This window comes from Pristis pectinata, chromosome 8 (assembly GCF_009764475.1).
Source record: "Pristis pectinata isolate sPriPec2 chromosome 8, sPriPec2.1.pri, whole genome shotgun sequence".
In the NCBI taxonomy this organism is placed as follows: Eukaryota; Metazoa; Chordata; class Chondrichthyes; order Rhinopristiformes; family Pristidae; genus Pristis; species Pristis pectinata.
In genome coordinates, this window is record NC_067412.1 from 35,411,557 (window position 1) to 35,431,731 (window position 20,175).

The 20,175-nt window shown below is 42.3% G+C and overlaps 1 protein-coding gene across 2 annotated transcripts in view; it reads right to left on the reverse strand.

The window, feature by feature from the left end:
• baiap3 (BAI1 associated protein 3) overlaps positions 1 to 20,175 on the reverse strand; it is an 81,612-nt gene that overhangs the window by 1,892 nt on the left and 59,545 nt on the right. Inside the window, exons 23-33 of one of the 2 annotated variants that reach the window (XM_052022221.1) lie at positions 18,610 to 18,753; positions 17,461 to 17,538; positions 15,520 to 15,735; positions 14,532 to 14,600; positions 13,636 to 13,715; positions 12,783 to 12,891; positions 8,569 to 8,640; positions 7,583 to 7,666; positions 5,427 to 5,547; positions 3,735 to 3,858; positions 3,045 to 3,250 (exon numbers count right to left, since the gene is read on the reverse strand). In XM_052022221.1, the coding sequence (XP_051878181.1) occupies positions 3,045 to 3,250; positions 3,735 to 3,858; positions 5,427 to 5,547; positions 7,583 to 7,666; positions 8,569 to 8,640; positions 12,783 to 12,891; positions 13,636 to 13,715; positions 14,532 to 14,600; positions 15,520 to 15,735; positions 17,461 to 17,538; positions 18,610 to 18,753 (1,303 nt within the window). Of the gene's footprint in view, positions 1 to 3,044; positions 3,251 to 3,734; positions 3,859 to 5,426; positions 5,548 to 7,582; positions 7,667 to 8,568; positions 8,641 to 12,782; positions 12,892 to 13,635; positions 13,716 to 14,519; positions 14,601 to 15,519; positions 15,736 to 17,460; positions 17,539 to 18,609; positions 18,754 to 20,175 lie in introns of both variants that reach the window. The other variant, XM_052022220.1, reaches the window with a different exon arrangement.

Here is a 20,175-nt window from a genome sequence, read left to right on the forward strand (position 1 = left end):
GGTAAATGCCACAGTGTGGGAAATGTAGCCCAGCAGGAACGGAGAGGTCAGGGTTGTGGTGTAAGAAATGCAGCCATCCAAGAGTGGAGAGCTCTGATGTGAGTGATGCAGCCTCACAGGTCAGGTTTGTGGTGCGGGAGATGTGACTGTGTAGGAATGGGGAGGCAGTCCCAGCAGCAAGTGGGTCTAACATTGAGGCAGTATGGCAAGCCAAATGCGACTTCATTTTGCAAAGACTGGTATATGCACTGGTATACAAGTTGCAAGCTCCCCCTGTTCCCTCCTCGTCAGTTTAGGCCCCTTTAAAAAATGCCTAGAAAATGGACACACACCAGATTTTACCCTATCAATTCCTTAGACAAAGTGGTTAAAATTCAGCAGAGTATTCAAGGTGTGAGTTTGCCAAATTCCTGTTTGATCCCAAAATAATGCCAATCTCCATTTGTTTTTTTAATTATTTACTGTACCAGTATGTTAACTTTATTTGATTTGCTTACAAGGAAAAACACATCCCTTTGTCTACTGACATATTCAGTATCTCATCATTTATTTATTCCTGTTATATTATTATTTGCAGCAAAGTAGATAACTTTATGGATCTTGACATTATATTCCATCTGTCATGATCTTTACTGTTTTTCAGTCTATATCCATTTGCAGGCTGTTGGTGTTCTCATCACAGTTTCTCTTTCCACCTACTTTGTACCATTTTAAAATTTTGATAATATGCTTAGTCCCATCCTTCAAGATATTAATAAAGATTGTAAATAACTGTGGGCCCATCAATGTGCATTATCAAACAGCTAGTCCATGCTAATATATCACCCCAGTTTCACTGGCCCTGGACTTGTGTAATAATCTCATGTTTTTCACCTTATTGAATCTGTTTTTGAAATATCTCAACAAACACTAGTCTCTCCTAGTTACAAACTCAACATTCTATAAACACTACTTCCTTTTCTTAAATCTGGGTTGAATCTCCTTAATCACGTTGTGTTTTTATGATATCTGTTATGCTTCTAGTTAGTTGCTAGTATTTTCCTTACTACTAATGACAAATTAACTGGCCAATTGGTTATATTTGCTACCATCCAATCCACAGGCATCATTATAAAATCTAGGGAATTCTGGAAGATCAAACCCAATACATGGACTCTCTTTGTAGGTGCCTCTTTTAAAATCCTCTGATGTAGGCCATCATCAGGGGAGCTTGCAGTCATACCCTAATGAGTCTGACCAGTAATAAGTCTGAACAGGCATTTAAGAGGAAATATGCCAACCTCCTGGATCAAAGTATCCTGACGTTATAGCAACATTTATTGTCAATACACTGACATATATATGACATGTGTAACAGTTTCCAGCTCAGTCACTCTAAAATGAATTCCACAAGATTCCACTTACTGTGAATGTGATTGTAAGGCTGTCCACAAACTCCTGTGTTGCCTGTCCCTCAATGAAATTTTGTCTTTTAGCAACATAGCTTTTTGTAGTATAATTGATCTAATTAAGCTGAGTAGTTTGTATTAAATATGGGTATGCAAATTATTCAACTGTTCTTTTGTGACCCAAAGCATCGACAGTTTCTTCCCCGCACAAATACTGCTCGATCCGCTGAGTTCCTCCAGCAACTTAAGCTCCAGATTCTAACATCTGCAGTTTTATTTTCTTTCTTGTAATATCTTTCCCCTATGCTGCTCTGCCCTGTATTGTGGAGGGTTGTGGCTGTCACGTGACAACACTGCCCCTACCTGGAAGGATGACAGCACTGCCCATCACCTGGTCGAAAGACACACCACTGTCAATCAAGGTTTGGCTCCACCCCACCCATCAGTGCACACTGACCATTGGTCCCTTTAAGCACCTTTGTACTTGGCCTCAGGCCATTGGCCTGTTTGAACTACCTGGGCTGGACCCCTCAGCCCTCCAGCACTATAAAGAGTGCCACATGTGCTTGGTTCTCTCTCTCTTTTGTCTCTGAGGGATGCCGACGTAAGCTGTGCACTGTTTAAGAGAAATTACTTAGGATTCCTGGTAGCGTAGAGCTATGCCTGCACTGAATCAAGGGGTGGCAAGTATCATATTGACTGTTCCTTGATTGTATGTACCCACTTAGTTGTGTGTGTATTTTACCCCTGTTGTGATTTTCCCATGCTCACTATAAACTGTGCGCGTGTGTGTTATCCCCATTACCTTTTCCCCACGTTTGTCTTTGTAAATAAAATCCTTCCTTGCCAGACTGTGTTCAGAGTCCTTCACTTTCGAGACCTCGAATCTGTTTCTTTCACTCACGACAGCCCCACAGAAATATAATTTCAACATTGAAGAGATTATCCCTAAAGAAGCAACATGCTGTAGGAAATGCTACAAAGAATTTGGCCTTCCTATGTCCTGTGTTCATTATCAACTCTTAAATCAGTGTTTAGGATTATGAGCTTGTCATGTTGTAGTTGTACTACAGTGGCACCACTTGTGGATTCGTGTCATAACGTTACAGTGCCACCCTTAATTGGAGCCAGTTAATACAGGACCTCAATGTGTATAAACAGGCAACTGCGTTAATCCAGCACACTGGGACTTAGGTGGTGCTGGGCCGATGGATTTTCTAGACTATCGGATTTAATGTGAATTAATACTCCAACACTTTTTAATTCACTTTTTTCAGATGTTACACAGTAGTATAATCAATTTTCCACTGAACCTGCTAGGTTTAAAGAGAGTGCAAGTAAGATAACCTGGTGAGTTTTGAGGGAGTGTGAATATAGAACCAGGCGAGTTTCCAGGGAGTGTGGGAAATGGGGCCCTGGTGAGTTTCAAGAGAGCGCGGGAACCAGGTTAAAGGGTGCATGGGAACTGGGGTGCTGCTATGTGAATAGGAAAATGGGAACCAGGGCCTCTGTTAAAGGGAGCAAGGGATGAGCCAGATGCCAAATCATTTCTGATACTGAACCTGGACATGTGCATTGTAAAATAAAACTTTGACTAGAAGTTGGTGCAATTTTTTTTAACATACTATGAATAGATTTTAAACTTTAGTTTCTTACCACTGAGATCAGGGTGAGTCAGTTTTAGAAAAACCGGAGAGACATTTTTTATTCCGCCAGCAATGGCAGGTTTTTGGAACCCATGAATCTCCTGTAGCAGCAGCACAGCCTCTCCTGCAAAGTCATTGGTTGACAGCCAGTCGTGGTCCATGACTGTGAAGTGAATGCAAGCAATGTTGTTGCTGCACATCTCTTCCGTCACCGTGCTGGAAAAAAGTCACAATGCGGTAAATAAATATTGGAAAAGAAGAATCCTTCCACCCACCCGAGTCCAAGATGGGTGGGAGAGGTAGATGACTGCATGTTTGGTAAATTGTGGAGGTTTGTTAGGAATTTGGGTAATATGTAATTGTTAATATAATACAGCTGGAATTGTCAAGGCATTTGATGGGCCAGTGCAGAGAGTACTCTGTTTTTTCTGGTTTGAGAGGGTTTGATGAAATTGTGTTGAAGGAACTTAAGGAACCTATGCTATACCTGCCCTCTGAGTATCTGACGAAGCAGAGGCAGTGTAGAAGGTGCTTTACCTATGAGAGTTTGGGAACTTACTCTGCATGTAATCTCTGCTGTACCTACTCTGAGAAGGACATTGGAGGAAGCTTAATTCTGTTTCTAACCTGTGCTATATCTGCTAGTGCATTGATGGTAGGAAGAATGCAGCAATGTAGATAGCTGAAGAAAAATACTAACAAGTTAAACTGTTCGTCGAAAATAGGGTGCAGTGTTTTATTCTTGACTTGTGTTCGCTGGCTCTTTGCTCCTGGGAAGATGTGCTGAGGAGCGAGTTCGATGATGACAAAAGGATCACTGAGACCTATAAATACGGAGACCAAGAGAATAGCAAATTATCAACTTCTAATATCATCAATTCATCCCAACCCAGCCAAAAATTTATAGATTGGATTTCTGCAAACTGCAACATTTAAAAACTGTACCCTGTATGAACAGATGAGACCTACCATCTCAATAAATATTCTTAGTGTGACCAATTTTAGCACCTCAGTTTATAAACTGGTGGCTGGCGATCAGACTGAAAAAGGTAAGACCCTTTTTGTGAAACCCTTTTTGTAAGACCGTATTTGTGAAAATATTTAAATCAGGGTGTGGATCAAAATGGCTGAATTGGTGGATCTAAAGAGACCACATTTGGTCATAATGGCCAAAAAGAGGTTTTGGTGTGATAGGAAGAGTGCAAATGGAAACGCTTGCTGCTGGTTGCTCTATGAGCACAAAACTCTATCAACAGCTTATTTTCAGCTCAGCTCTGGGAAGTAAGCTGTTGAAATGCAGCTTGTCAACTGAACCTCAGCACTGGCAACTCACAGATCAAACTCAAATGGGGAAAAATCATGAAAACAGTTCAAACTGGTGTCACTGCCGGCTTTCCCAGTGTCAACCTAATTTATTCCATCATGAAGTCATTCCAGGGACTTGTGTAACGGATCAATCAACAAGGAAAAACCCATATTTCTAAACATCATTCATTACCTCAGAATATTGCAAAGCACTTTTATATCATATCAAATACATTCTTTGAAGTGTATTCACTGTTGTAAAATTGGAAACAGCAACGAAATTGTGCACACCAAAATTTTCTCCCAAAGCTGTCTATGAATCCTAAATTCATTGCCCTAGCCTCGACTCATAGCCACCGAACAATCCCTAACCAAACACCCCCATCCCCCTCCATAAGTATCTAACCTCACTGCTCCATTGTCTCCACGTCATCTTGCATAAATCCATAACTAATCTCTACATCCTCAGCATTCCCGTCACCTGTATCAAATTCAAACAAATCTCACTGCCTCCCTCTCTCCCTAACCCCCCAATATCAATACTAACTAATCCCACAAGCCTACATGCACCTTCCTCCTTTCAAATCTAACCTGCAGTAACTGAGTCTTGACAACTTTAAAATTGCTTATTTTGAAAGACGAACAAGCAAAGTTTAATCAATATTCCTTTTAGATCAATCACATAATGTTGGGGGTGGGGGTTTGTTGCACCAATTTTAATTTCAAAGTTACATTAACTGTTTCCCCTACTCCTTTGGACTTCTGAGTTCTCTCACTGTTTACAACACATAATAGTGTAATGGATACTCAAGTGCCACTGTAACTAATAATGTCAGCTAAAACTGGAAGGGAATCAGGAGTGGAGTGTTAGGCAATGCCATTTAGCATGGTCCCTTCCCAGATTTTCTGTCCATTTCTTTGACGTTCCTCTGCATTTTTTTAATGATTGTTTTAATAACCCCATACATTCCTACCACTCTTGAAGGAGGTTACATAATATGCATGTTAACTTGTCGTCTCTACATATGTTGATCATGTGTATTTCATATAATTTATATAAGATGTCTTGCAGTTATGGCACTCTCACCGTTTGCATCCAAGGCAATCAGGTTTGTAGCGTGTAAGATTTCAATGTACAGCTTGTGCTCAGCAGCTTCATAGTAGCATTTAATGCAAAGCATTCCATATGGCGTTGGCTCCAGGGATTTCTACGGAGGAATATTGAAATTAGCATACATTTATAGTGGAGTTATTCCTTCCCACTTATTCCTCCCTCCTTCCATGAATGGATACCGCACTGCATCATATCTGCTCGTGCTTGACTTGATGCCATGAGATTTCATGAGGTTTGGAGTCAAAGTGCAAGAATCCAAGGCCACCACTTCCTACCTATATATTACAATGCCACCACCTCTGGTGGGTCTGCCCTGCTGCTGGGGCAAGACATTTCCAGGTATTGTGACAGAAGGGTCTGGCATCGTGTCTATAATATATAATTCTCTGAGAAAACTGTATCAGGCTGTTGCTTTACTCCCCATGGGACAGCTCTCCCAATCTAGACATCATTCCCCAAATGTTCATGGAGAACTTTGCAAGAACGGCTGGGCTAAGAACATTTTTGCCACATTCAAATTAAGGCCTAGTTCAGCAGCCAGGTTGTTGCTGGGGGGTTTGTTCAGTTTTATCCTTATTCTATTGTATTGATAGGGGATGTAGTTGCCTGGCCTCCTAATCCATTCCAGGTAGCAGTTAAGGGTTAATCATATTCATGCAGTCCCGAGGTCACATATAATTCAGACAGGGTAAAGACAGAAGATGTCCTTCCCTGAAAGGTTTCAATGAACAAGTTTTGTTTTGACAATCCAATAGTTTTGTGGTCACCATTACTAAAAGTAGTGTTCTTTTTAGTTTTTAAATTCAGATTAATTTTAACCAAATGTAAAATCCCTAGCTGCCATGTGTCTCCAGAATGTCGGCCCCTGGGGTCAGTCAATATTAGTAGTCCAGTCATTTAAGCACACCGACCATCTTGAGGCTGCATTTTGGAATAGCTTAGAAGGAGTTACACCATGTTTCTAATTTGTGATGAACCTGTCCTGTTGACGCTGTGAAAAAGGAGCCTTAGTTGTGCTGTCACCAGAAATAGAAAATGTTGGAAATACTCAGCAGATCGAGCAGCACCTCATATAGCGTCATACAACCAGAAACATGTCCTTTGGCCCCTGTGTCCATACCCATATATACCAAAGTACCCATCTATATTCTGTGGAAAAGAAAACATTAATAATTCTGATTAATCACCTTTCCTCAGCACCAGGAAAATTAGAATTCAAGTATGTTTTAAGTTTCAAAGAGGGAAGGGTGAAGGTGAAGCAGCAATTCAGTTGCAGGTTAATGTATTATTTTCAGTTCTCGCAATGTGGTCTCTACTACATTGGGGAAACGAAACACATAGTGGGGGACTGCTTTGTAGAACATCTCTGTTAAGTCCACAGGGGTGATCCTGAGCTATAGTTTTCTATCCCACTCTTACTGTGACCTCTCTGGCTCTGATCTCTTGCACTGAAGTGAGGCCCAACTTCAGCTCAAGAAACAGCACCTGATTTTCTGATTCGACACATCACAGACTTGAGGACTCAACATCAAATTCAGTGATTTCTGACATCTGCTCTTTTCAGTCAGAGTCAGAACTGGCCCGTTCTGATTAAAGGTCATCAACCTGTAACATAATTCTTCTATCTCCACAGATGCTGGTTGATCTGCTGGATATTTCCTGTGTTCTCATTTATTTCCGATTTCCAGTAACTGCAGTGTTTTGTATCTCTCAGTTCCAGCATTGTTTTTTCTGTATCCTTTGTTTTCCATTCACTTTCGATCTCCTCCAGATGGATCAGCTGCAGTTAACCAGCCTTCACTACTCTCTCTCAGCCTGCACCACCATTTTTTGTATCAATCAACCTCTCTTGTCTCCAGCTTATCGTGGACATTTCCCTGGTTAACATTTCAGGTCAATGACCTTTCCTCCTGCTTCTCTTCAACTTAAAATTTGTTCGATTTCTAACTTCTTGTGGTTGTGATGAAAGGTCATTGACCTGAAATGTTAACCCAGTTTCTTTCTCCAAAGATGCTGAGTATTTCCATCATTTGCATTTTTGTTTGTTTTGTGGTGTCCCTGCCCTGGGAGTGTTTGATGAGCCAGTGTAGATGGAGCTTTGCATTGTAACTGATCATTGATGTACTAACCTGCTGTTGTATCTTTGCCTGATAGGCTTTTTCAATTAGCTGCTGTGTTGAGCATTTGTTTAGATGCAACTCCTCCTTCAGAGCCTGTAAATCCAAGGTTCCAGTGGTTAAATGATTAGGAAATGAGAAAAATACATTGAAAAGAAGATTAGGAAACCTGCAACTATGCAGCAGTATATTCAGGGGTTGATCCATAGGGATAATGCAGACAATAAGCAAGTGTGGAAGTAAAGTGGGAAGCTTAAGGCACTATCAAAATAGTGTTGAATATATGTCCAATAGAGTGGGAGGCAAAACAGCAGAGAACTTAGCTTGTAGGGAAGGGTCAAGAATATTTATCCTGACATTCATTCAGAAGAGAAACAGTGTGAAAAATGGAGATAGAGGAAGGAAGAGGAGTTGGAAGAATGGGAACACAGAAGAACGGATAGAAGGACTGCAGAGAGAGAGGACAGGAGAAAAGAAAGGATGGTGAGAGGCAGAAATAGCAGGCTGGGGGCTAGGAGAAAATATCCTGAGGCTCTTACTAAAGAATTGAAATAGGTAGCCCTTCTATTTCAATTTAGAAAACAATAAAAATCTCAGCAAGGGAGAAGGCCATTCATTTCATCATGCCAATGCTGTTGCTTCCTTTGCATCTTTGCTGTCTACTCTTGCCCCATTTCTGTCTTTTTCCTGGACCCTTTAATATCTTTTCACTATGAGTCTCTCTCTTTAATTTGCTTTGTGATTGACACAGCTTCCATCATCCCTGTTGGAATGTTTCCCGTATTGCAATAACCTTTTGTGAAGAACACCTGTTGAATCTTTTTATGTTTGAAGGATGACTCCTGTGTTTTCTCCAATTAAAGACTCACCAACCAACAAAAGGATGTTTCTTTATTCATCTTTTTCTACTTGATATCCCCATAATTTTCCATTATTGGTTATTCCCCCCAGGAAGTTCCAGGCTGAGTCACCAGCGAGCATGCAACCACACCATTTACCTTGTAACTTTCATTCCGTAAGCTGTGAAGTGGCAATCCCTGTCCTTCAGCATGAAGAAACAGCACAAGAGCCTAAGGAGAAACAGAATTAATGCAGAACATTGCACCACCGCATGGGACCTTTTAGGCAGCATTTTGTGAGCTGTCGCTGAGGAAATGGCCAAACCATGTTGAACCCATTGATTAAGCCAAGTAAGGGTTGCACCTAGTCACAGGATTTATAGGAAGACGGGGGTAGATTCAGCCTGGAGGCACCACTGCTCGCAGTGCACTGGGCCACTATGACCTGCTGACACCAGCTGGCATTGGGCAGGGAGCTGGAGCTCCCACAAGGCTTTTCTGCAGGTCAAACTGGAGGGATGGGGTGGGGGGTGTGGTGGGAAGGTGGGGTTTTTGGGATAACTGGTGGTGAGGAGGAATATACATTGGGCTTCAGCCCTAGTTGAGGGAGGGTACCTAGCAGTCCAGGAATGAGTTTACATGGGGAGACAGTGAATGCTTGGTAGGTGGATCACATCAGTGCAATTCACGGTAATTAATTTTGAAGGATAGTAGAAATAGTTGTCATCAGGGACAGACTTAGAAACCTTAATGTAGTCAAGCGTAAAATGAGTCATGAGAAGTCAGTGAGTTTCTTGAGAAGCCGTTGTTGAGTCCTGAACAGAAATTCAAGAACCTCTAGTTTAAGCTGACATTTTAGTGCAGGGCAGTGGAGATGCCACACTGTCAGACAGTTCAGGTGGGTCTTACACACCTCCGGGCATCATTCTGAGGGCAGTTCTCTCATTACAGAAACCACATTTATCACTTTATATTCACAATCCTATAAGACAACAGGGAGTGCCTTGAGACATCCAATGAATGTAATGATCTGTAACAATTATATGGACAATGACTGTAGAATTGGAGGGTGTGAAACCTGGTGTAGGACTATGTCACATGGCAGTTCACATGCTTAGTGTAAAACTATAGTTTGCATTAAATCTGGAGTCTAGCAGCCACATAACAAAGGGAAAATGGGAAAAGAGGCATTACAGGAAATGCTGGCACATTTGGTCTGCATATTGGAGACATGTTAGCAACACGGAGATAAGGTTTAACAGGTATCTTGAAATGGATGGACAGTCAACAGAAGCCAATATACTAACATATTTCCAAAGACAAAGACAAATGGACACAAATTAACTGACAGGTGTGAATTTTGGAGGAAAGCAGAAACAGGGAATGATGGCTGGTTGAATTGGTCACCTGGTATACCATCAGGTCCGAGAGCCCGGTATGGAACTCATCCTGGGCATCAAAAGACTTGAGCTCAATTCAGAATTAGTTTACTGCTGAAAACAAGCACACTTGAGTATACAGTGCCCAGACATTGCAATTATTTGAGATCATCCATGTACTAGAAGCTTTGTTTTGTCAAGATACTGTTGCAAGTTTCTGGTCACTTAGAATGACTGCAGTTTAGTGAAAGTTGTAAGTAGTTTGCAGTACAAAAGAGTATGTGCAAAATGTAACAGGGGGTGTGTGAATATTGATTCACCATGATAACAGGCTGGAATTTCAGGAGTGGATTGGTTGAGCTGAGGACCAGCTGTTGCTCCTGCCAATCCATCAATAGCCATCGTCACAGTGAGTACTAGCTTAGAGCATCTTCTTGTCTGTTCCTCCAAGTAAACAGAGCCTTCGGCTGCTCCTCCTGCACCAGGGAGTGACAAGCATTGGAGATGTGGGTGGGTGTGTGAGGGAGGGAGGAAAGCACGGAAGGAAAGAGCTGTCTACTCACCTCTGCCTTATCTTTCCTTGTTTCCTCATCTGTTTCTGATATCACACCTTCTCCACCCAGACCCCTTTTCCTTCAGTAACTGCTCCTAAGCATGATCACTTGAGGACACATAGATTGGTAAGAGACAGCTAATCATTGCAGCTAGTTTAGGAAATCCACCCCATGGCCTAGGTGATGTTCATGCATGTTCTGAATAAAGTACTCAAAACAGCATTTAAGTATTAAAACAAGCTGAGCATTATCTCAGTTATTAATGAATAACTGAGATTGCACATCTGTGATCAGAGCTAGGTTAAGGGTTGATTGAGGTTCCCCAGTCCATGTTTTCCACTCCACAAGCCTCCACGTTCAACAGTTCATCCTCTGTAATTTTTTAAACCTCCAAGGTGATCCCACCACCAGTTATGTCTCCTCCGCTCTCTGTTCAGAAGTGCTAAGATCTGCTTTGCCAACCCTCCCTCTCATATGACCTGCAGGAGATTCAACACCTTTCTACCTTATCCCTTCCTATCATCCAAAGATCCAAACTGTCCTTCCAGGAAAAGCAGAGATTCAGTTGTCCTTCTCCCAGGTAAGTATCTTGCATCTGGTACTCACATTGTGTTCTCCTCAGCATTGGGGAAACCAATCTTCGTTTAGTGTGCAAAGTGACCCTGAGATTCCAGTTGCTTGTCACTTCAAATCTCCATTCTCCAATCTGACCTGTGTCTTTAGTCTCTTACACTGTTTGAATGAATGTACACTTGAGGAACAGCATGACACCTACGACATTCAACTTTATTTCTCTCTCTCTCTCTCTCTGACATTTCAGGTTTCGTTTGCCTCTTTCTAATTACACCTCCCGAGACTCACCTTTTGTTATTTATTATCCTTTACCAGCCTCTCTGCTAGCATCTTCACCTTTTATGTCATTCTCTCCACCGCTCCCCTCCCTTTGCAAATTTTAATTTGTCTCATTTCAGACTTTTTCAAGTGCTGATGAAAGGTTGTGGACCTGAAACATGGACATGCTTCTTTCTCCATGGATGCTGCCTGAATTGCTGAGTGTTTCCAACATTTTCAGTTTTTATTAAGAGTGAGTTTCCCTGGAGAAAATGTTTATAGAATTGGGAAACGGTGCCAATAGACTCAGTGCTGAATTTTGAATTTTAAAGGAAGACAAAGTGTTACAAGTTTTGATAAGGCCATGCTATAAATGTGGGTGATTCTCACTACTGCACAAAATAACTTTAAGTGATGAACTTGTTCCCATAATGAGCTTTGCAGCCATTTGCAAAGCAGTGTCTTATTCACTGAATATTTTTAAACAGACATTGAAATCACTTTAGGCAAATGACATGTAAAGCCACCAAGGCCTCCCTCACCCTCTTCCTCTACATCAATTAATCAAAGGACTTGTTCCTCACCTTAGTTGAGGTTATGGAGCCCAGTCTATGTGCATGTTCTGTTATGTTTTAATACTACCTATGCTACTACCCCTAGCACCAAACACACGCCCTTACTGAAATAATGGGTCCTTACTTTGCATACTTGCTATCTGGTCACCCTACTCCAGCAGGAAATCCAACATAAGACAGTAGAAGCAGCCTAGAGCAGATGAGAACAAAGACTTCTTGAGACCAAGAAAAATTCACAGAGCTTCAGGCATAAACTTTTCATCTCATGGGAATGTAGGCTGATATCTTGTTAACTCTGATAGACATTGACTGGAACTCTCTACCCAAAGCTTAACAGGTAATATAACCTTTGTGTAAAGTCACAGTGCCAGTGACCCAAGTTCAATCCTGACTTTAGGTGTTGTCTGTGTGGAGTTTGCATGTTCTCCCTTTGATCATGTGAGTTTCTTCCGGGTGCTCTGGTTTCCTTCCACATCCCATAGACGTGCTGGTTGGTAGGTTAATTAGCTGCTGTAAATTGTCCTTAGTGTGTAGATGAGTGGTAGAACCTGCAGGAAGCTGATGAGAATGCAGGGAGAATAAAAATGGAATTAATGTAGGATTAATATAAATGGGTGATTGATGGTTGACGCAGACTTAGTGGGCTGAAGGGTTTCAGCTGCATAATATCCTGCTTCACTTCGTATGCTTCATGGAAACTTGTGTATAACAGGGCAAAAGCCATACAAAGTTGAAAATTACCTATAGGAATGATCCTTAACTAGTGAAGCAACCATTTAAGAAGCCCAACTATGAGTTTGTACATTAAACTAATGCTGAGGTTGAAGATAGTAATAAGCTGGACAAACAAAGCAACAACATGTAATGAGAAAATGAATTGCATCTTTTTTACGTGGATTATTAAGCATCCACTCATGTGGTCAATGTCAGGATGCAATGGATACGGATACAGTTGTTTGCCACATAGAAATCTGCACAAAGTGGGGATGGGCTGGTGCAAGTGTTGGTGACTGGATCTTGTTTTTTGTTCTAACCTCCAGAGTAAAGTGAAATCGCTCGTAGAATTCAACAGACACCCCAGTATTTGTAGCCAATGCTTCAGCAATCAAATCCAACAGCAATTTCCACAGAGTAGTCAATATCCTGGGGAAAGACAGAAAAATCCATTGGCAGTGATGCCAGGAAAAAGAGTTTGGTTTGATTCAAAGGGTCAAACAGTGGAGCTTCAGCTCTTGAGTCATTGGGACAGATTCTTTTCAAGATGCCCATATATTAAAATATTCTTCAACAGTTTTAATCAGACAAAGCATAGAGTAAAGCTCATAAAATTAAAATAAAACTGCAGATGCTGGGAATTTGGAATAAAAAAAGAACTGACAAAAGGTCCTTGACCTAAAACATTAACTCTGTTTCACTATCCAGCATATTCTGTTTTCATTTAAAATAGAGTGAAGCTCCCTTTATACTACCTGAGCAATCTCTCCCAGTTAAGTAGAGCATGAAGGTTTTACTACATTGTTCCATCAAGCCATACCAGGACCAATACAGCATTCTTTAGATCATAGTGAAATTCCCTCAGAGTTGATCTGAAGTAGGGTTTATTTGGTCTGGATTGGATTGGAATCCATGTTCCAGAAGATAATGAATTGTTGGTCTTATTCAACTGTTGCAACCAAAGTCTCAAACTCATTAAGTCTGCTTTAGTCCACTCTGCAAACTGAAATCAATAATCCCTAATGCACGACCTATCTCTCTGATATTACAACAATGACTACACATCAAAAGTACTCAGTCAAATGTACTTTGGAATGTGTTGAGGGTATGAAAGTCCCTATGGAAGTGCTTTTGTTTTCTGTTATCAATTTGGATCTTATTGAACTTACTTACCTGCAGAGGTTCTCCTGAACAAGACATTCGCTGAGGATGATTAGGTTATCATCCAGGAATTTCATCAGTGGAGACACTGCCTGCAACAAAACAGACACAGGTGTGGGTGAGGGCATTGCAGTCAAGCCTAATCTACCCTGACACAATATTTTCAGACACATACCCTATTAAACACCACTGAAAACCTGGTTCATTTTCCACAATTTTACCCTCCTCACCCAACCTCACGTTGCTCATCAACCACCACATCCATCCTTTATTCCCAGCACCCTCCTCCTCTGAGAACTCAGCACAAACCATATAGTGTATCAGCTTCCTGCTTAATCAGGCTGAGAACCACGCTGGGTAAACTGATGTGGAGTTGATCCATCTCATTCGGTACCCAGATGTATGTCTTTACCTCTTGCTGTCTTGGTGAAGCAGCCAGCATAATCAAAGACCCCACCCACCCGGGACATTCTCTCTTCTCTCCTCTTCCATCGGGTAGAAGATACAGGAGCCTGAGGGCACGTACCACCAGACTTAAGGACAGCTTCTACCCCACTGTGATAAGACTATTGAACAGTTCCCTTATACAATGAGATGGACTCTGACCCTATGATCTACCTTGTTGTGACCTTGCACCTTATTGCACTGTACTTTCTCTGTAGCTGTGACACTTTACTCTGTACTGTTATTGTTTTTACCTGTACTACATCAAAGCACTCTGTACTAACCCAATGTAACTGCACTGTGCAATGAATTGATCTGTAAGATCGGTATGCAAGACAAGTTTTTCACTGTACCTCGGTACAAGTGACAATAATAAACCAATACCAGTACAAGAGATGGAGCATGCCCCTGCTGCTGAGTGGCTTCTAGGCATTCTATTATCACAATCTCACCATGTCACGTACATCATCAGGTTGGATGGAATCCGGAGACAAGCTAATGTGCTGAATGTACTTTCGCAAGTCAATGACCATCTGTAAAAATAAATCCACAGAAAACAGTATAGTGTTAGACTGGTGAATGAGAAATGTGCACATTCCTACTAGTATATCCTCTTCACAAGGGTGCAGACCAGTTCTGTGGTTTGATTCGGTGGGTAGAGGCTCACCCCTGGATTCCAAACAGATCAAACCCCAGTCCCACGTATCAAGCCAAGCCTCAGCTAATTCACAACTGGATCAAAACAATCTTGGCCATATCAGTCCAATCTCCACTCAAATCTCCACTCAAATTAGTCCAATCAAATTGATCTCCAGTAAGTCAAAGTGAATCCCAAAAAGGAATGCCACACCAAATTAGATCAAACTTATCCTGACCACATAAAACTGGTCCACATCAGATCTGATACTCATCAGATCAAACAGATTCCTAATGAATCAGACTGATCCTGACCAGATCAAGCCAGCTCCATTGGGACAAATGATCTCCATTGGATCAAACTGGCTCCCACCAGATCAATCAATTCCAGATGAATCAAAATGATCCCAATGATCCTAACTGGATCAAATGAGGCCCCATGGAATCACATAAATCCTCATCAGGTAAAGTTAATTCCCACTGGGCCAGATCCAAATGCTGTCCACCAGATCAAACAGATTACAGTGGGTGTAGATGGATCTAACTGGAAGAAACTGATCCCTGTTGAGCAGGTTGATCCCAATTTGAATGAAACGTTCCCCACTGGATCAAATCTATCCCCACCAGATCAAAGTAAACTCTACTGGTTTAAACTACCAATGGTTTACATTGATCTTCATTAGATCATGGCGATTCCAGCAGTTTACTCCAAATTCCACCAATGTTGCCATTTCCCATTGGATCACCATGATCCCTGGCCTAATCTTATCAGTGTGGGCATTGTTCTAATCCATCAGTTCGTGCCTTGGTAGTTACCTTCTCCACCAGCTGGTTGATCATGTAGTTGGACTGCCGCTGCATGCCTGCATCGATGCTCTGTAGCTGGGTGTCCAGTGCTCTCCGCACCTGCTGCTTCCCTTCCAGCCCACACAGCTGCTCAACTGAGGTCTCCACCTCCTGCCACTCCAACTCCTTCGGCAGATTCCAGATGTACTTGTGCACGTGCTCGATGTTATTCAGGACAATGCACAGCTGAGGAGGGAGAAGGAAAGTGACTATGACAGGGTGGAGAAGCAGCAAGACCAGTAACAGAGACTGGAATCAGTAGAATAAGGACAGTATACGAGTCGTCAGGCAGAGAATCAGGCACCCCATTATTCAGTTCATTTCTTGCAGAAACTGAAATCCCTCAGTGAAAACTGGCATGTACTGGGTTGTACTGTCATATGGCAGGAAACAGGCCCTTCAGCCCATTGAGTCCATGCTGACTGTCAAGCACCCATTTACACTAATCCTACACTAAACCTATTTTATTCTTTTCACATTCTCATCAACTCTTCCCAGATTCTAACACACACACTGGGAGCAATTTAAAGTGACCAATCATAGGACCATCCCGCATGCCTTTGGGATGTGGAAGGAAACTGGAGGACCTGGAGGAGCCCCACTCCGTCACAGGGAGAACGTGCAAACTCCACGTGCAGACAGGATCAGGAGATCAGGATCAAACCTGGGTAACTGAAGTTGTGAGGCAGCAACTCACACAACTGTGCCACTGTGCTGCCCTGGGTCTGCAGGAATTCAATCAACATGGTGGGCTTTTGTAGTGAACCCTGAGAAGGTTGTCACATTGCCAGTAATAGGAACTGCAGTATTTCACGAACTCTGCCCCTTTCTATCCTGGTCCCAAACCGATCTTTGCTGCAAAAAACTGATTTAAGGAGGTACAGAGCAGAAGAGGAAGGGCTCTTGTGTTGAAAGTACCACTGGCGCAATGAGGAATTGTGGGTAGTGGGTGAATTGAACTTGGGTTGGGTTGGGGGGTGGGGTAACATTCTTACACTCTGGACTCTGCTTTCAACTCACCATTTCTTGATTTATTACAGGCAGGAGAAAACAAGAGGACTCAGACCATTCCCAGAAGGTGTTTTGATCATTTAAATATTTTAATAAAATTGGAAGCCTCTTTTTTTCTAAACAGCTTTGCAGCTGTAAATGTGACGAAGGTTTCTCCAGATCTTGGGAAAGTGGTAAGCTAAAGGGAGACAAGGAGAACTTGAAAGATATGGTAAAGTAACTTGGCTGCTCTGCCTGTGGGTGTGGAGGAACAGGAGTACTTGCATTGGAGCTAAGTTTCCCCTACATTAGACTGTCACCCTATTACAGACACCACAGATCTTCCTGGTCCCACAGTATGTTCTGACTCCATCTCAGCCAATTGGAAGCCAAGCAAGTTAATTAGGCTGACAGAAGGGGCCAAGCATTTTCACTAAAAGCTTGTGTATGCTGGGTTGGATCCTTAGAACCAGGAATACAATAGAGAGCTACAACACTTGCCCTGCCTTGATGCCTCCAAAGCTACCTGGAGCCAATACCATAGGCTATTACTCTGCATCCACACCACATACATTTGGGATGGAAGGAAAGGAGTTTAGTCATTTGGGATTCTGTAGAATGAGAGTGATCAATAAACCTTTGGCAAATTGGGATTCTGTACAGTGGAATCAAATGGAAAAGGGTTTGGCCTTTAGGGATTCTATTCAGTGGATATGAATGGAAAAGGCTTTGGCCACTTGGAGTTCTGTATAGTGGGAATGAGTGGGAGGAGATTGGTTCATTAGGATTCTGTATATTAACAGTGAATAAGAAGAGGGATTCTATCTGGAGTCAATGGCTATACTATGTGATACCTGAAATGAAGAATGAGATACAATTTGTCAGATTCCTTCGCACTGACGGGGGTTCCTCAGTGCTCACCTGTTGTGTAATTTTCTTCTGATCATCTGCTTTTTGTCTGATCATTTCTGAGTACATCACGGCTGTATTACAAATATCCTGAAAGAAACCATTGAGATATTAGTGTATTGGAATCAGATGGGTCCATGAGAAGAGCTGTCAACTGAGTTTTTTCAGCATTTATTTCCAGATTTCCAGCAACTGCACTGTTCTGTAACTGACAGTTCCAGCATTTCCTGTCCCCATTCATCTCCATCGAGTTACATCTCCTACAGACAGACCATCTGCAGTTAATGTGCCTTCACCACCCTCTCTGCCACCAGAACCAATGGCATCATTCAGTCTCCCTATCACCAATACTCCCTTAGTTTTCTCCAGCCCTCCCCACTCTCTGCAACAAAACATACTTTTTTAATAACATTTCCTATTTTTGATGAAAGATCATCGATCTGAAATAGTTTCTCTCTGCACGGATGCTGCCTGACCTGCTGAGCATCTCTAGCATTTTCTGTTTTTATTTCAGATTTCCAGCATCTGCAGTATTTTGCTTTTTGACTGGTCCTGGGAATGCAGCTTGCAGAATAATCAATCCGGATACTAAACTGCATAACAAATTCCCAAAATTCCAAGTCTATTATGGCACACTCACATAGCTCATTGGAACAGCCTGAACTAGTAGAAAGCTAGAGCAGCAGCAATTTGAATATGTATAATTGCCTTTGACACAGAAGGCTTTGGAAGCATTTAATATAGGACAAAAGGAAAATAACGAAAGTGCTTGGGTACCTTCTGGACTGTTATTTTCTGGATAGCTCTAGGATAGAGGGAAGTAGGAATAAAGTACCATGAAATGTCTGCAGGACATGATCCAGTCTGGGTCTACTGAGGTGGAAACTAACCAGGCTGAGCAAGATCTAATGGAGCTCCTGGAAACCATGCAGATTACACCCTGTAATCATCAGCTTGGGTTTGTGAAGCAACCATCTTTTATTCCTCTCTTGTGACTTTCATTCCGTCCTCAGCTTATTTATTCCAGTTTCTTCACTCCAGCCAAACAATCTATCACCAGTTAAGCAAGAGAAGGAGACTGTTCCAGATCCCAGCAGGGCGAATGTGCTTGGTTGCTCAGACTTTCTCAAGATAACTGGAGGAATTGGTGTGGTTACTCACGTCAGTAATCTTTGTTACAAACACAAAAGCTCCCATCGGGTCAGGCCAGGCCAGCTGCAGCCAGAAGCTCTTGATCTGAGTGAAACAGGTCACCACATCGACAGCTGAGCTGCTGTGTTTGGACAGTGCGTCAACAGGATCAAGCTTGGAAAAACCCACAAACATTCACTGTCATTATCAACAGAAAGAAGAACAGGGCAGTACAGAATTCACCAGCAGACAGAGTCATGGACAGCATGAATTCAGTCAGACAGACCACAGAACAGCACAACAGGAGTATAGACCCACCAACCCTTGTTATTTCCCATCTTGCTGGCTCCACCCAAACTTTGAATCTCCTGTACATTCGCTCCTGTCAGGAACGCCATCCACCCACTGAATCTCCTTTCACACTCTACATACGCTACTTCAAAGAACGTAGAACCGTACAGGACAGGAACAAGCCCTTCATCCCATGATGTCTGTGCTGACCATGATGTCAGCTTAAAATAATCCCATCTGCCTCCTGCACATGGTCTTTAGCTTTCCATTCCCTGCCTGTTCATGTGCCTGTCTAAATGCTTTTTAAATATTGCTATCGTATCTGCTTCCACCCCATCCCCTGGCAGCGCATTCCAGACACCTACTACTCTGTGTATGAAAAAAACTTGGCTCCCAAATCTTCTTTAAACCTTCCCTCTCTCACCTTAAATCTATGCCCTCTAATATTTTACTTTTCCACCCTGGGAAAGAGACTCTGACTTTCTGCCTTATCTATGCCTCTCATAATTTTATATACTTCTATCAGTTCACCCCTTGGCCTCCGACACTCCAGAGAAAACAATCCAACCTCTCCTCATAGCTAGCATTGTCTAATCCAGGCAGAACCCTGGTGAATCCCTGTTGCACCTTAAGATAAGATCTTTATTAGTCGCATGTACATCGAAACACACAATGAAATACATCTTTTTGCGTAGTGTTCTGGGGTCAGCCCACAAGTGTCGCCATGCTTCCGGCGCCAACATAGCATGCCCACAACTTCCTAACCCGTATGTCTTTGGAATGTGGGAGGAAACTGGAGCACCTGGAGGAAACCCATGCAGACACAGGGAGAACATACAAACTCCTTAAAGACAGTGGCTGGAATTGAACCCGGGTCGCTGGTGCTGTAAAGCGTTACACTAACCACTACACTACTGTGCCTGCCCATACCCTCTCGATAACCTCCACATCCTTCCTGTAATGCAGCAACCAGAACTGCACACAATACCCCAAATGTGGCCTAAACAACATTTTATACAGCTGCAACATGACTTCCCAACTTTTATACTGCAAGTCCCAACTGATAAAGGTAAGTATACCATAAGCCTTCTTTACCATCCTTTCTACTTGTGTTGCCACTTTCAGGGAGCTATGGACTTGCACCCCAAGATCCCTCTGTCATGAACTCTCATTACATCTGCTTGTACACCTCATACAAACCTATCATAGCTTTTACCCACTCATTTTGTGTTGCAGTTCAACGATGTGAGTGTTCTGCCTTGTAGCCTCACTGCACAACAGATCGAACCTGTCAGCACAATCGTT